The following is a 16,391-nucleotide window of genomic DNA, read 5'->3' on the forward strand; positions in this document are numbered from 1 at the left end:
TAATGTACATTGTCCAATGTAAATTAGGTGAATGTTAGTTTATCATGTTATTCATGATCAAACATGGTAACATGGATTCCAAAACACTAAAAGAAACAAAGAAAGAAAGATATTTCTCATGAAAGCAATCTCTCTCCCTCAGATGAAAAGGCCACCGATGGCCTAGGTAGTTCCTCAGTAATAAATAACAAAGCTAGGGCTGTTTCTTCTTGTGGAGACATTAGCCATGCCCTGTGCCTATTGTGAAGGAAGCAATCTGCTGTGTTTTGTACCTATTCTTCACACCAGGCTGTAATGCACTCCAGGTTTTCTTTGTGACAAGAATGTTTATATGAACCATCCTAAATAATTCATGGGGAACCTTTGTGTAAATTGTCATACTGCATAATGAATGTTTACAAAGCTGTATGATGGCTTTACCTTGGATGGGACCTCATTACTGTAATTGATGTTGAAAAGTAGCAAAGTCATAATATCACTCCTCCCTGGAAATACAGTGGTGGTGAAATCTCTTTGAAAGGTTGTCTGAAACCATGCAGATCTGCTCTGCATAAATAATAAATCAACATTTAAAATACCAACGGTGGTGCCATCTGGCAGATGTAGCCTACCCATTGCTGAAACCTTATCTTTGCACTCAACAGTTACACCAAACAGTAACAGTGTTGCTCACGTGCTCATAATTTGCTGTTGTATCCCGTTTGCCAAAATTTGGAATTATAGTATCAACGTAATAGTTACTAACGACAACGTTATAGCCATACTGCCAGATGAAAGGAAATATACTTTGAATTCGACACCTGGGATAATGTAACTTAGGCCCTTTGTACGCTATTTAGACACAAAACCGTTCACTCAATGAATTATGTTTATATTTTACGAAAAACTCAGGATACATTGATAAACATTTGAGAGCTCAAGCAGGATATTTTGATACTCACCTGTAGTAATGACCGCAGGATATGGGGTAGCAACGTCACCATCACCTTGGCTACAGGATCCTGTCTTGGTGAAGGCCGGGTAGAGTTCGGGGGGAGAGAGGCAGGCAAAACCGTGTCAGGTAATTTATTCTAAAATCCTATTCCTGTTGCATATTCGCATGTTTTAACATTTACCCGAAGTAATTTCAATGTAAGATAGATCTGAGTGATGCTATCAACCGACAAATATCAAGTTTTATCCGTTTGTATCATGAGTTGACCAATGTCTTGGCTTGTAACGTTAGACTTCTGCAGGAAATGTGAGCTTTTATTCGTAGACGTTTGAGGTCATGAAGTAGGCTACAAGCATTATTTCGACATGAAACATAAATTCCACTCACATTAACTTGTTTCAACGTATTTAAGGGTACAGTTTGCCATTCTTGTGCTACCTTTGTGTGATGTTCTGAAATTGCAGGTGTCTGCCAGACTCGAGAGCGCGGTCCCATACCTTTGGGTCGTTACTAGTTACGACAGCCACAAAGTCATATGCCGCGTTCAAAACAACTGGGAACTCGGAAATCTCTGACTTCCGACTTCAGTGCGTTCAAAACCAATGGGAACCCGGGGGGGGGGGGGGGGGGCACCGACTGGGAAAATCGATTTGAACGGTCATCCAACTCCGGCCTCTTTCTAGACCTCCGTCTTTGCGACCTGTAGATCTCTGACGTCATGATTTGATCTCGTATTTTTCCGAGTTCCCAGTTGTTTGGATCGCGGCAATAAACCCCACAAAGTCTTCTTAAAATGTGATCTCAAACCTTAACCCTAACCACACTGCTAACATTATGCCTAACCTTAAATGAATACAGAAAAGCTCATTTTTGTTTTCATACATTTTTGCGATAGCCAATTATGACGTTGTGGCAGGTAGCCTAGTGGTTAGAGCGATCAAATCCCCGAGCTGACCAGGTAAAAATCTGTCGTTCTGCCCCTGAACAAGACAGTTAACCCACTGTTCCTAGGCCGTCATTGTAAATAATAATTTGTTCTTAACTGAGTTGGCTAGTTAAATAATAAATAAATAAAAAATATATATTGTGGGAACCATATCGTTGACTTCTCTTTGCGTGCTTGGTTGGCAGCTCACTCGTTTCATACTAAGCGAAACACCTTCAATTTCAGAACTCACACAGGTAGGTAGCGCTAATGGAAAACAGTACGGCTAATAGGCATATACGTTTCATACCAGTTTATGTAAGTCGAAATAATGCATTAGTAGATGGCCTATTTCACGACTTTTCTACAAATAATAGCCTAGCTAAGCTTTCTGTAGGGTAGTCGGCAAGGCCTTGGTCAACTAACTCATGATACAGATGAATAAAACGTCTTATTTGTCGGTGGCATATGTGTGTGCAATGTTTCTCCATTTGCCTGCTGCTCAATCAATCCAATAATGTGAACTGTATATGGAGAATATTGTTTACGGGGCAGACAGCCTGTTGTTAAACTAACTGGGGAACAACAACAATATTGCACCTCAAGCGTGGCCTTGTCGACTACTGCAGGAAACTTCAGCTATTATTTGCGGACTATACATACATTTTTTTCTACATTAACATATAAATTCAACACGCATGAAGTTGTTTGCATATTTTGTGATACAGTTTGTCATGCTAGTGATATATTGTTGCTCTCAATTTGCAGGCATCCCACACCCTGAGTAGGCCTACTGTATGCACTCACAGATCAAGTTCCACATGCAAGTGCTAGGTTTCTCGATTCAGCTGTTACTCATTCCATCCAGTTGCCAAGAATGTGAACTTCATAAGAAGAAACAGGTAAATACAATAGAAGTAGTTGTTAAGTAGTCTATATTGATAACAGGGCAGGTAGATAGGCTATTGTCAAATAAACAACTGGGGAGCTACAATACAATTGCATCTAAATGGCATGCAGGAATTGTGGCCTCTGTGTCCAAGACAAGATAAAATACATACTTAGGAAATAATTGTGGCCTGTGCCTCTGTGACTATGAAATTACATCCTTTATCCCTGTTGGTGGAAAACAAAGAATGTCAACCAAAAATGTAATGTCACACAAAGCCTTAGAGAGCGGAAGTTCTTATGCATAGCAACATAGAACAGAACACCCTCTCATTCAGGATTAAGGGTTGATTGAGCTTTGCTGAGTAGTTTACCTAGGAGATGATGCTTCTCAGGGCAGAGGAAGGGTAGGGGGTCAAATAAGTTATTTGTATCACTACATCCTGTTGAAACCGTATAGAACTGGGTTTCATTTTCTGTTAAGATAATTTCACACTTTTCATAAGCTCTCTTTGGGTCTATTATTCCAATGGAGCACTAGATTTATTGGAAGAATGGTACATTTAAGAGTTGTAGTAACAGTTGTCATGACATGTGTTTTCTTCAAAGTCTGTATTTAACAGGATTTGATGTTATTGGTCAACACTGGCACTGTATGGCATGGATCAATTGTTTACTAAGCATGAGATAATGTAAGACGAAGCAATGAACTCATAGCCAGTCATCACTGGATGGGCGCTTGTGTCGTTAACTTCAACCCACAGAGTGTGTTAAACTCAAAGGACTGTAGGGCGTTGTGTACATATATTTGCATGGCCTTTGCAGAGCCAGAACCCAAAGCAGTAATGAGTCAGTCATTTCTGTGGTTAAGAAACTGTTGGCAATCACATTACTTGGAGAACAGCGTTTGGCAGATAGAGGCTAACAGCTTTTTACAACCAATTGTCTGGGGCTCTCACAGCATCTCGTTTTATGACCTCTATAAAACATTCAACCACCCATCTCTATTAATAACTAAGAAAAACAAATCACCAACTGAAAAACATGAATTTGAAAACCGCCTTTAATTCAATAAAATGCACATGTACAGGAAATGCTACAAAGTAGCTCTTTATCCGAACATAGTCCTAATCTTTCCCTTATCCCAGTGATAAAGAGGAAAGGAAAGGAATAGATGCAGCTGGAAATATAATTAAATAGTTCCAACAACTGAGAAAAATAATAACTATTTAGTTATGGCCCATATTAAGGTGTAAGGATATCCCGTGGTCTTTCCTTTCTAGTGTGTGTAATGTGGACTAAACACTGGATCGCTTTCACCTGGTTATTACGCAGAGTGTAATTTGAAATAATTACAAAAACATAGGCCCACTTGTTACAACATACATTTTCCCTCACACATACAACACACAGATTCAAAAGCTTAATGTTTTTCAATCACACCCAGTGGAGCAGTGTTTAGTGTGAAAAAGTGTAGCATTTCATCCTAACTCACATGGTATGGGATCATCTTTCACATTTTGCCTGGGGTTTGTTTAGCTATTTCTGCAGAAACTTGTGGAAGCCATGTGAATTACCATAGGAAAAGAAAATACCAAATAGTATTGTATCAGATGTAAATGAATGAACTATTTGAATAATAAGGGCAAATAATTTGGTATCTCTGATATAAATAAACTGCACTTAGCCCGTAATTCTCCTAGACGCATTTAAAAGATTATAGTCTGTAGATCAAAACACAAACAACAGAGGGAAATTAAAGATATGATTAGTACTGTATGAAATGAAGCATTTTGTGCAATAGGGTCTGCATAGGCATACAGTAAGAACTTTCTGTAATAACAGCATACAAAAGTGTTTACTATATTCACTCAATTGATTTCCAACTTTTTACAAATATAGTTTTTCTTCACGATTCATCTAGCAATTTTCTTCTGCACAGGTTCCAGTCACTGTCCAGGGATCAGAGTCAAATGCTCCAAGATCGGTGCAGTGAGCAGTCATGGACACTTCTGGCAGCGTGAGTAAAGTTTTACCACTAGCCCCGTAGCCAAATACAGGGGTTAGGCCTTCATACCTCCATTTTCTCTGAAGGTGCTGGGGCAGGCTGACCATTGACATTTAGCATTCCTCCAAGCTGCCTCTGAGATTTCAATGGGGATTGAGGGGTGTAGAGGGCAGAGCTGGGGCTGTGGAGAGTTCTCAAGGAGAGGGAACAAAAAGGCTCTTGGAAATCCCAAGGAGTTCCCATGATCCTTGGTGAAACCTTGATCCTACTGTGTTAGATTTCCATTACTTGGATTAGGGTGCACAAAAGTCCATATTTCAGTGATTTATTTTGCCTCTTGCCAAGGCGTTAAACAATGAATTTGTGGGATTTCCCCTGTTTTGGGAGAGAAATGTTTAAAATGGATTTGATAGTTATGATCTCTGTTTTTCTCATTATTCAGGCCCGGGAATGTCTGGTCCATAATCATTGTGTATTCTGGGTCTGCACTGACATTTCTTTCAGCCTTTAGAGCAGCCTGTGGTGACATTTTGTCATGAAAAGTTTTCAAAGTCATATTTCAAGGTTTTCCCTGTAACATACATAATCTGTTAGCATCAAAGGAGCACACATGCATAAATAATTGACTAATTCACTTAAAGGGGCCAGCATAGATTAATTAAGCCTGAATACTAATTATGTTTTTCTGTCTACACCAACTGAAGCTGTTGTTTAATGTGAAACTGTTTGGTGGACAACAATTACCACAAACCTATAAGACTATTTATATCCTTTAAATGAAAATAGGTTTAGTTCCGATTTAATTTGAAAGATTATGTTTTGATGCTGTTGTAGGACAGAAATGTCAGCCAATTCCTATAATGTTTTAAGTCAGGGGGGAATTGTAGTATACACACTTTTAAATACAATATACCTCTATATACTGTACCTTGTATTTCCATCATTCACATTTTGCTGATATGACTTTTATCTCAAACTGATTGAAAATAGCTTTTCATGCGGTACAATTTTTTGAATTGGCCACTGCATATGTATTTGAAAGTAGATAAAGCGGGCCTACATAAAAGATGACAACAAAAGCAATTTCTGCCAGCATTGATTAAGCAATATGTTGTTTAGTTCAGTCCCAGCCTGCAGAAACCTTTCACTACACGACTATATACCTGTCACACACTTGCATATAGATTGAAAAAAGATTCAATTCCATTGTCAATTTAGATATGCATCCATTTACTCTGTGTGGCAGTTGTTTTCCTTTCATGGGCTAGATTGGGAGAATAGCCTGTAAACTAATGCACAATGCTGCTATCCTAATGATTTTAAAAACAGTTGTTCAGATTTGGAGCTCTCTAATATAATATAAGGATAGAGACACAACACGCCAGCATCAGTACGGGCCTAATGTATTCGCCCCTTTAAACCCCAGTAAAACTCTGTCATTCCAAAGAAGCTCCTCTCGTTGACTCTGTGCCTGCTGCACAGACTGCTGTCTGGAAGTGGTAGGCTTTAAGTTGCTTGTTTCTGACACAGCGGACTTGGGCTGTCCTCGCTCCCCTCGTAAGCAGATAGGGATGAGGGAGACAGCTCAAAGCGGGGTTTGTTTACAGCCGGATAGAAGAAAACAGCCAGACGTAAATTAGGGTTGACGGTTTCATGAAGCACAATTGGTTGATGGCAGATTCAATGTGACTGGCCTGAACTGGGCGATGATCCGTACAGTATGCAAAATTTACTTTCTAGCTGGTCTGTGCCCACCAGCCTAGCAGCAGTCTTCTCCCCGAGCCCTCACAGCTCCGGCTTTGAATGGAACCCGAACTGAACAAGGCATTGTTGTACCCAATTCCTTTTGACAACAATCACATTCTTTTAAAAAACTTCATAGATTTTTCTTGTCACCAGTTATAAATGATTTTTTTTCTCGTCTTGACCACAAAGTAAGCATTTTTTTAATGTGCAGATTCAATTAGGGAAGGAAGGGGCATGGTTTTGAGCAGTAGATTCCTTCAAATGACAACACAATGAATTCAGGGCATTTTTTACTTTGGTATTCAGGGCTTGTTATAATACACTAGAGCTTCTTGGCACATGACTCCAATACAGCAACATGCATTTAATATATTTATGTTCATTGGAGAGACATGTCAGAAGATATTTGCCCCTCTGTAGTTTATCCTGCTCGTGATATTGTTAGAATTGGAACAGTTGTTCAGATTCCGAAAATCTAAGCTGGCAGAATCGTCCCATTATGCCACCACTATTACCTTGTTTTTATCACTTGCATGTTTTAGAAATGAAACATCTGCATGCTGCATCCTGTTAGAGCACACTGGGTGATTGTCGTTGTAAAAACGGGACATGCTGTCACTGTCAGTGGAAACCAAGGAATTAAAAGAGAAACATGAATTCTGTTAGCTCTCTAAATGGAGTGGATTTTTACCGACAATGACCAAAAGCGTTCTGCTCGCAGCATGTGGACTCTCCATGTGTACGTTTACTGAAATGGTTTACTGAGGTTTATCTTAAACAGGAACTGAACTCAAGATGATACATTCATGCAAATCTCAAAATGTGTTGACATTTGGTGGAAGACAGAGCTAATTCATAATTTGAGGAATAAGACCAACTTCCATTTTAAATTTAGCCACACCTTCTGATGTGCAGATGTACATTTCAACGTCATGAGTTTGTCTTTTGATGCTGGTTTTAGTGTTACTGACGGTAGACTACAGTTTGCCTTTCTAAGCAGCAGATTGATGCACATAATACAGAAATACAGAAAGTTCTATGACATAACAACAGACTCAGCTTGACTCATACAGATAGGGAAAACATGTCTGGAATAAGCCTGGGCAATAATGCAGCATTATCAAGAATCACACGACAACGGTATACTGTACATGTAAATGCACTGAATAAGATGTGTCTTTAAAGGCAGTGTTAAAGGGATTGGGAATGCTACATTTTTATATTTTCTATAGGGAAGGAAGCAAATATGGATATTTCATAGTAATTAGAAGGATGTATAGTTCATTTTATTCTGGCCTAAGATAAAACATAATGCGTGATAATTAAATGGGATTTATGTGAGTTTTTTTGCCTTCCTCTTCAAAGTGCCTTAGTCTCAAGGGCAAAAACAATGATTTGAAAAATAAAGGCGTGCTATCCGCCCACATTGTGCTAATTTGATGATTAATTACACTAGCTAACTAAAGACCAGCCCCAAACATGTCTGAATGTATCCTACAATACCACATGCAATACATGCCTACTGTCATTTACTGTCAATTCCTCACCATGCTGCATTATTGCATATTCTATACAGTGTTTTTTAAACGTAAACAGCAGTTTCATAGTGTATTCTCGAATTGTCCTTCAATATGATGATGAAGTCTCAGAAGTATGATTTGTAGGTTACCATGAAACTAAAACAACAACAACAAAACCCAAGCACCATTTTGCATGCTGCTGCATCTTTTTTGAATTACTAACTCAGCCTGTTACGGAATCATATAAACTGGTGTTCATATACACAAGGCGATGTTCATTATGTGTCATTTTCCTATTAGCAAACTCATTACTTGCTTCTCAAGTAGCGATACTATTATAACTTCCTCATTTACTTTTGGATATGAACCAAAACCTGTACAGTATGTGTTTAAAAAATATGTTTGACACTGGAAAAGGGAACTGAATCTCATGCTACACACTCTGGTCTCTGGTCAGTGTTTTTAGTCTTACTGTTCTCTTCAACTGGGAGAAATTGATTGGAACTCAGTGGAAAGAGAAAATGGTTTTTAAATAAGTTACAATTAGATAACCATTCATCTCTATGGTATAAATGAATGTCTTGCTGTAGGGCTTGTTGGATGTAAAAACAGATTTACAAAACTCTTCTTTCCAGATTGGAATGTGTCCTCCACTATTTTAATTGCTCTGTCATTTAGAATGAACCCCCCGCCCTCCCATACCCCTGATTTTGTCTTTGAAATTAAATATTGTATACAAATACATGCTGTTCATGGGCATGGGCACCGTTCATCATCAGAATCTGCATAAATGATTTTTGAAATTGAAGTTCCAACTAAATGCTTTGAGGCTATAGCTAGAGATCTTAAACATAAGGATATGCATGTACAGGGAAATAAACATCCATAACAAAAACAACTACTAATGTGATTTACCTGGGCTTTTCTTGTTGTTCTTCTTGTCCACAGAAATTAGAGGCTCACCATTTTGTTCCACCATTTCTTGATTTCAAAGGGGATTTCTACATTTCTAGTTTCCATTTTCATTAGTATACCACTCTCAGTTGAATGACATTGCCTCCAACAGTATATGTAGCATATAGAAATAGCCATGAAACATTATGTCAAAATCCTCATTATTACATTGAAGTGCTCATAGAAAAAGACCCATTTTAGGCCTACCGTGCATGTACTCCTGTAGGTGGCTTTCAGTGATCACGGTTTGTATTTCCCTCTTTCATGTGTTATCTAATAATGTTATATTGTGGCCATGTACTGTAGGCTATTGAATGGTCTTATCTTTGGAAGGGGCAAAGGGATGCTTCATCAAACTTCTTTGGAGCACACTGGATCTTAGCAAAACTATTTTAAGAAGAGTCACAATATGGTGTGATTAAGTGAAAATGTTCCATGATGTTGTACATCAAAGTTAACAAATGGCTATGGAGCCCAATTACTATGGGGCATTCATAGGGTATTATGAAAGGTTCGCTGCAAGTTGGGTTGTGTTTGGGCTTTGCTATGCAATTTGCTTTCTATCACATAAGGGATTTTTTTTTTTGCACTTCCCATAAATCGAGTATTGAATATTTTTCAAAGCATCACTAAAAAATAGCAGAATCCTTGAACTCTCTGATTTTAAGGACCATTTTTCTCCAGACTTTTTAGGATGTGTTCATAAGAATGTACGTAATGAGCAATGTGCTTGGATTTCCATATTCATTTGCACAATGAATCTCCACACACTCACGAAGCCTGTGTAAAAATGCATAATTTTCCAAGGGAGAGAGTGTTGTTTCCCATTCATTTGGAAAAAGGAGGAAGTATTTTAATGTGACCTTCATTACGCATTCGTGACAACTTTTCTTATTTATTTATGATTAAAAATGTTTCCACTCCTGTTGTTCAATTAGTGCTTGACCCCTTTAGCGGCGATGTAAATTAAATGACATTTCAGTGTCGTCCCATATTTAAAATACTGCGTTAGTTGCGGATCATAAATGATGATCTTCATTCTGCAGCTAATTTATTCATTTAACAATTTCCCTCCAGAAGTTACAGCAGAAGGCTCTGCAGCAACCTAAGCAGAAGAAATCCAAGTCGGCTGAATTTCTGATGGGTGAGCCCTGCTTGATGAGTTATTGCTCATAATTTGTGTAAGGATTAATTAACTAATTACAGACGAATGGCTTTGGGCTAAATTTTGCTCTTGCTTGTCAGGGCGCAATTTGTAATTATTTTAATCATTTCTTCTTCTTCTCTACCCCCCCCCCGCAAGATTCAGATTTAATTTTAACCTAATTGTGTTTTAGTGACATTCGAGGAGGATGCACATCAGTATTTAGGGGGAGAGGAATCACTAGAAGGAATGTTCTGCTGCCATTAAATGTACTTTGGTATAATGCACCACTTTTGACCTTCCTGTTGTTATGGTGTTTTTTCTTCTCTTTTTTGCAGGCGAAATGGAGGAGAGTGCTGTGGTGGAAGGCATTGAAAACCCTGTCTTCGATGGAAGCTACAGCACAGAGCTTTCAGCTTCTCGGGCTTCAGCAGGGAGAGAAATTCAACGTGACAGGCAAGATAGCACCCTTGCAGCTCACCAACAAAAAATGGAGCTGCGAGCCCCTGCCAAACCAAGAGGTGAAGCTTCATTCTTCATTAGCCTCAAACCCGTTGACAGTGGATTTGTGGATTTGTTCCCGATCTAACCTTTTGGGTTTCTGAGGGCCTGGTCCTCACATTCCAAAGCTAGCATGTCCTAACAAGTACCCCTCATATAAATTCCACCTAACTGGAGAATGTCACAAGAGTGGGGGTTCCAGAACACCCTGACGGAATCAGCCTCTCAACTCACACTAACAGTATTCTGCCTTCTGGAGGGCTGGAGTCATCAAAGAGAGCATTTACTTAGCATACCCCTACCAGCATATACACACTATCTTTATAACGTATAGTGTACATAACGTCCCTGAAACAGAGCTGATGGCCCATCCTGCAGGAAAATATGCCCCCTTGTAATTTACTATGTCAGTGAGACTCTTGAGCGATATGATGTTACACACACTGTGATGCGTTCAAACATTAAAAGAAATGCCGGTTTGGTCTTGATAAGTCACACAAGTCAGGTATTTTGAATTAAGAGATGTTTTTATTTATTTAATTAATAATCTAGTAATTAATTGAAGCTTAATGTTAGTGGAGAGAAGCTTCCAACATTTGGCCATCACTCAAACATACACATACATTTTCTGGAGCTGTTGAGAATATTCATTGTCTCCTGGCTAAGCTTAGGATAATCACTATTAACGCCTCTTGGTTACTTTTTTTCATGGTTGTGTCTGTTCCTTGACAAAGTTAAGGGATTAAGAGATATTAAGGGATCATTCTAAAATATTTTCAAAACATAATAGTGCCAGGTGGAGTGAGACACAGAGAGAAAGAAACTGTTGGGGTTTAAATCACAAACACGAATGTATAGACACGTCATAACACGTGATCATAAGCACTATAGTTCTCTTGGTATCTTTTTGAGTTTCCATGTACCAAATTGGTGTATCCCATGATCACAGTAAACTCATTAGTGTCTTTTATACTGAAGAAAATGGGATTTTCCTTAGATCTGTTGTATTACAGTAGTTTTGATTAGTGGCATTTTATTGAGGGGAGCAAACCTCATTCAAGTCTAGTCCATTTTGCCCCCACCCAGTGCTGGGTAGAGTAGCACATTAGACAACAGTGGTGCTACTGAGCTGATCCATCTGATACAGTAGATGTGGTGTCACCCATCGGCATGCCAGGCAGGGAGCAGGGCTTTTATGAATCCCAGGGAAGTCTTCTCTCATCAGAGATTAAATCGATAGCATCTGCCCCGCATGTCTCTGAGTTGTCAGGGAGATATCTTATGACTTGCACTTATTTAAAAAAGAAAGAAAGAAAAAGGAGAAACAGTAATATTCTGAGGCCCCCTGTGTGAAATCAATCATTCATGGGAAACTTTCTCATTGGATGTGTCTCGTGTGGATGGTGTGGTGTGTGTGTCTGCCATTGTGTGTGCATGTGTGCAAGTGCATGCCCCCAAGACTTTCAATGTGTGTCAAAGTTAACGCTGAAAAAATACCTTATAGTTGAAGGAGCGCTAAATGAATGAGTAGTCTCATCAGTTATGGATCAAGGCTTCTTTAGAAATGGTACATTTATATGTAGGGCTAATAAAATATGTGCATTACAGAGATAAAACGTTATTTCTACAGAAGTGTATCGTAAGCAATGCTACAATTGTCATTGATTTTGTTTTGATATTTATGTCATTTCCCCCCTAGTAAATGTAACATTACGTCTAGAATACTATCCTATGTATTTGATATAATTTAGAGTTCTGAATTTTCATTACAAATTGAAATAGAGCAGCCAAACATATGTGGTCTTATTTCTCCAATAGGCACTGCAGTTATTTTCATATTCAAAAAGGGCATATATTAAATCCCATTACCAGTGCACTGACACACATAGCAACAGTCTGTAGAGCCTGTACCTCTATATAATAGATGCAAGCAGCAGCTCTCTCATGTTTGTGACACTTCTATTTGGTTATCCTCAATATCTTTCATCAAAACTGCCTGTTAACAGTAGATTTGGATGGAGAGAAGTAGTGTGGGTTATTGATAGCTTGCATGTAAGAACAGGGAATTGCTATTTTTATTAGAGGCGAAGAACTGGAGGACAGCCAGACTATTTAGGTAAATCAAAGATATGATTCAAAGACAAGATCTTTGAGAGCTGCCGCCATTATGCAAATGTAGATTGAAAAAAGGCTTTCATAACCTCAAAGCTATTGCAGCGAAATTGTTAAAACTGTGTTTACGACGTAAAGGGACTTACTTGTGAATTTTACAGTTAATTTATGGTATCACTAAAATTCATAAGTGCAGCAATGAATATACAGGACTCCAGCCTAATAAGTGTCTCTATTTGACAATTTGTAACTGGCGTTCAACAGTGAGGAAGGTATGTAGAAAAGCTTGTACAATATATGACATAAACACAAATAGAAGCCTACAGAACTCTTGGTGGGTGGGTCCTATGCAGAGTAGAGGTCTTATGCAAACACACTTACTCCACATTTTTATGCATCCCAGCGTTGATCCACTCTCTAATATAAATGTGATCCTTGTGTGCAAAAATGTTTTTACACACACCTCTTCATTTAGCCCCACCGAGTAATACAAGTAAAGCAATTTAGATTGGGGATATAGTCTGTGAAATATTCAAGCCAAGAGAATAATTTCAGGTTAAGAAAGCAACTCGGTGGGGTGTACCTGTTTTATTAGAAACACCCCTTGAGGTGCTGGATTCCCATAAATTCTAGCAGAGCAGCTTTGATGCCCATAGGTCAGCGATTGCTAATAAGAAGTCAATGGGACACGGGTTAAGTTATTTTCCTTCTCTGCCTTCACTCGGCCCAAACCGACCGGGTTCTCCCAACCGCCGACCCCAGAGCATTTAGAGGGGTATTGTCTTTGAAATTCCAGGTACTTTCGCTTGTACAGTTTCTCATTAGTTCCTTTTGAACACAAGTAACATATGGCAATCGTATTTAAGAGATTGCCTGGTGTGACCTTTCGCGGCATGCTAATTAGGCCCCAGAGCTCCACTGGGCCCCGGCGAGCCGCGCTCATGTGAATGGACTGACCGGCCAGGGCTTATCAGGTAGCAGACGCTGGCTCTCTGGCCAGCCTCAACAGTGTGGCTTTCAAAATTAACATTTTGCTTCATATGCTTCTAATAAACACTGACCTCCACCAACCTGCCGCTCCACCACTCCCACCTTCCTCCTCCTCTCTCACTCTCTCTCGCTCTTCTGGCGTAGTTTCCACAGGAAATGAGCGTGCCCGAAATTACTTTGACCCAGCGCTGGTGCAGGAAACCAACCCAAGGCGGTGCGGGATGGCGGAGGTCGGCACAGAAGATGAGCTGGAATTAAGTATGCCATTTCTCATCATAATAGTTCTCCTCAGTTCATTAAAGTGAGGTGAGAAAGATCACTCATTGGCAGCCAGTTTCTGACGGCAAGGGCGGTACTATGTAAATACATTTACTACTGATGGTCCACGAGATGGCTCATACATAGGACAGTGTGTTAGTTTCCAGCTCGTTGTCATTGATGAAGGTCACGTATCATTGGTCAGTTTCATTTTGCTCCAGCTTTTCTTACGCTCCCATCAAATGACAGACACCAGACAGAGCCATATCAATAGTTGCACCCCCCCATGCCTATTAAAACCATGCTCTTGGGAGTCAAGTAATATGCATGTTATAATGAAACATGGCTATTAACAGAGGAGCCATTTCACCTGTATCTTTTGGATATCACTGCCTTGTAATATCAAAGGAGTCCTAAAGCCCAATCCCATCAAATGATGACAATCAACCTAAGAGGCATATTCCTGCTCCTTTTTCATTACCTTTGTAGAAATGTTATTCCCTACCTGACCATTCGCTATTACCCCATGAATGAGAATGTTTTGCATGTTTGCATATATATTGACTAGCCTTGACAATTTGAATGTAATTTCAAGCACACATATATGTAATTTCAAGCACACATGTATTTATACTGAACAAAAATATAAACGTAACATGCAACAATTTCAAAGATTTTACTGAGTTACGGTTCATAAAAAGAAATCAGTCAATTGAAATACATTCGTTAAGCCCTAATCTATCGATTTCACATGACTGGGAATACAGATATGCTTCTGTTGGTCACAGATACCTTTAAAAAAAGGTAGGGTGTGGGTCAGAAAACCAGTCATTATCTGGTGTGACCACCATTTGCTTCATGCAGCGCGACACAACTCCTTCACATAGAGTTGATCAGACTGTTGATTGTGGCCTGTAGAATGTTGTCCCACTCCTCTTCAATTACTGTGCGAAGTTGCTGGATATTGGCTGCAACTGGAACCCACTGTCGTACACGTCGATCCAGAGCATCCCAAACATGCTCAATGGGTGAACTATCTGAGTATGCAGGCCATGGAAGAACTGGGACATTTTCAGCTTTCAGGAATTGTGTACAGATCCTTGCGACGTGGGGTTGTGCATTATCATGCTGAAACATGATGTGATGACGGCAGATGAACAGCACGAAAATGGGCCTCAGGATCTCGTCACGGTATCTCTGTGCTTTCAAATTGCCATCGATAAAATGCAATTGTATTCGTTGTCCTTAGCTTATGCCTGCCCATACCCAAACCCCTCCGCCACCATTGAGCACACTGTTCACAAAGTTGACATAAGCAAATCACTCGCCCCCACACGATGCCATACACGTAGTCTACAGTTGTGAGGCCGGTTGGACGTACTGCCAAATTCTCTAAAACAACTTTGGAGGCTACTTATGGTAGAGAAATTAAAATGTAATTATCTGGCAACAGCTCTGGTGGACATTACTGCAGTCAGCATGACAATTGCAAGCTCCCTCAACTTGAGACATCTGTGGCATTCAGCACAAGGTGTACCTTTGTAATGGTCATGCTGTTTAATCAGCTTCTTGGTATGCCACACCTGTAAAATAGATGGATTATCTTGGCAAAGGAGACATGCTCACTAACAGGGAAGTAAACACATTTAAGCTTAAAACTTGAGAGAAATAAGCTATTTGTGTCACACCCTGATCTGTTTCACCTGTCCTTGTTATTGTCTCCACCCCCTCCAGGTGATGCTTGTTTTCCCCAGTGTATTTATCCCTGTGTTTCGTGTCTCTCTGTGCCAGTTCATCTTGTATGTTCCAAGTCCACCTGCGTTTTTTCCCATACTCCTGCCTTTGCTATTCTCCTTTTTCTAGTCCTCCCGGTTTTGAACCTTGCCTGTTCTGGACTCTGTACCAGCCTGCCTGACCATTCTGCCTGCCTTGACCTCGAGCCTGTCTGCCGCTTTGTACCTCCTGGACTCTGAACTGGTTTTGACCTTTTGCCTGTCCACGACCATTCTTTTGCCTACTCCTTTTTGGATTATTAAACATCTTAAACTCCAACCATCTGCCTCCTGTGTCTGCATCTGGGTCTTGCCTTGTGTCATGATAGTACGAACTGGCCATCACAGACTCAGCAGACTTGGACCAGCTCCGCAAAGCTGTCTCCCTGCAGGGAGCCACCATTGGGAGACATGAGAAGCTGTTATAGGACCTTCTGGAAGGGCTTTGTTCTCTGACAGAACGCCATGACCAAGGGTTTAAGGCTACTATGGAGCTAATTAAGGAGTTGACTCATAGGCTGTCTGCCACCCCAGAGAGACCCCAACCTCCCAGTGCATTTTTTCTTTTTAGTGGTGAGTTGGTACAGCCTACCCCTGTTCCCCGAGAACCCTGCTTACCTCCTCTGGAGCGATATTCTG

At 39.9% G+C, this 16,391-nt stretch overlaps 1 protein-coding gene across 1 annotated transcript; it reads left to right on the forward strand.

Annotated features, from left to right (window-relative positions):
- Positions 1 to 4,685: 4,685 nt before the first annotated feature.
- On the forward strand, positions 4,686 to 16,180 carry LOC139532912 (orofacial cleft 1 candidate gene 1 protein homolog). The gene is made up of 6 exons (XM_071331072.1): positions 4,686 to 4,767; positions 10,053 to 10,119; positions 10,458 to 10,640; positions 13,867 to 13,980; positions 15,772 to 15,779; positions 16,082 to 16,180. Exons 1-6 carry the CDS (start codon positions 4,750 to 4,752, stop codon positions 16,178 to 16,180), a joined length of 489 nt encoding a protein of 162 aa, XP_071187173.1. The 5' UTR covers positions 4,686 to 4,749.
- Positions 16,181 to 16,391: the final 211 nt, after the last annotated feature.

The sequence above is a fragment of the Salvelinus alpinus genome, chromosome 10, assembly GCF_045679555.1.
Source record: "Salvelinus alpinus chromosome 10, SLU_Salpinus.1, whole genome shotgun sequence".
In the NCBI taxonomy this organism is placed as follows: Eukaryota; Metazoa; Chordata; class Actinopteri; order Salmoniformes; family Salmonidae; genus Salvelinus; species Salvelinus alpinus.

What these genes read in the sequence shown, in the direction of transcription:
- LOC139532912 (XM_071331072.1), top strand. An exon ending in GTCGGCTGAATTTCTGATGG is followed by an intron (nt 10,120 to 10,457) that starts GTGAGCCCTGCT and finishes TCTTTTTTGCAG; the next exon opens with GCGAAATGGAGGAGAGTGCT. An exon ending in AGCCCCTGCCAAACCAAGAG is followed by an intron (nt 10,641 to 13,866) that starts GTGAAGCTTCAT and finishes CTTCTGGCGTAG; the next exon opens with TTTCCACAGGAAATGAGCGT.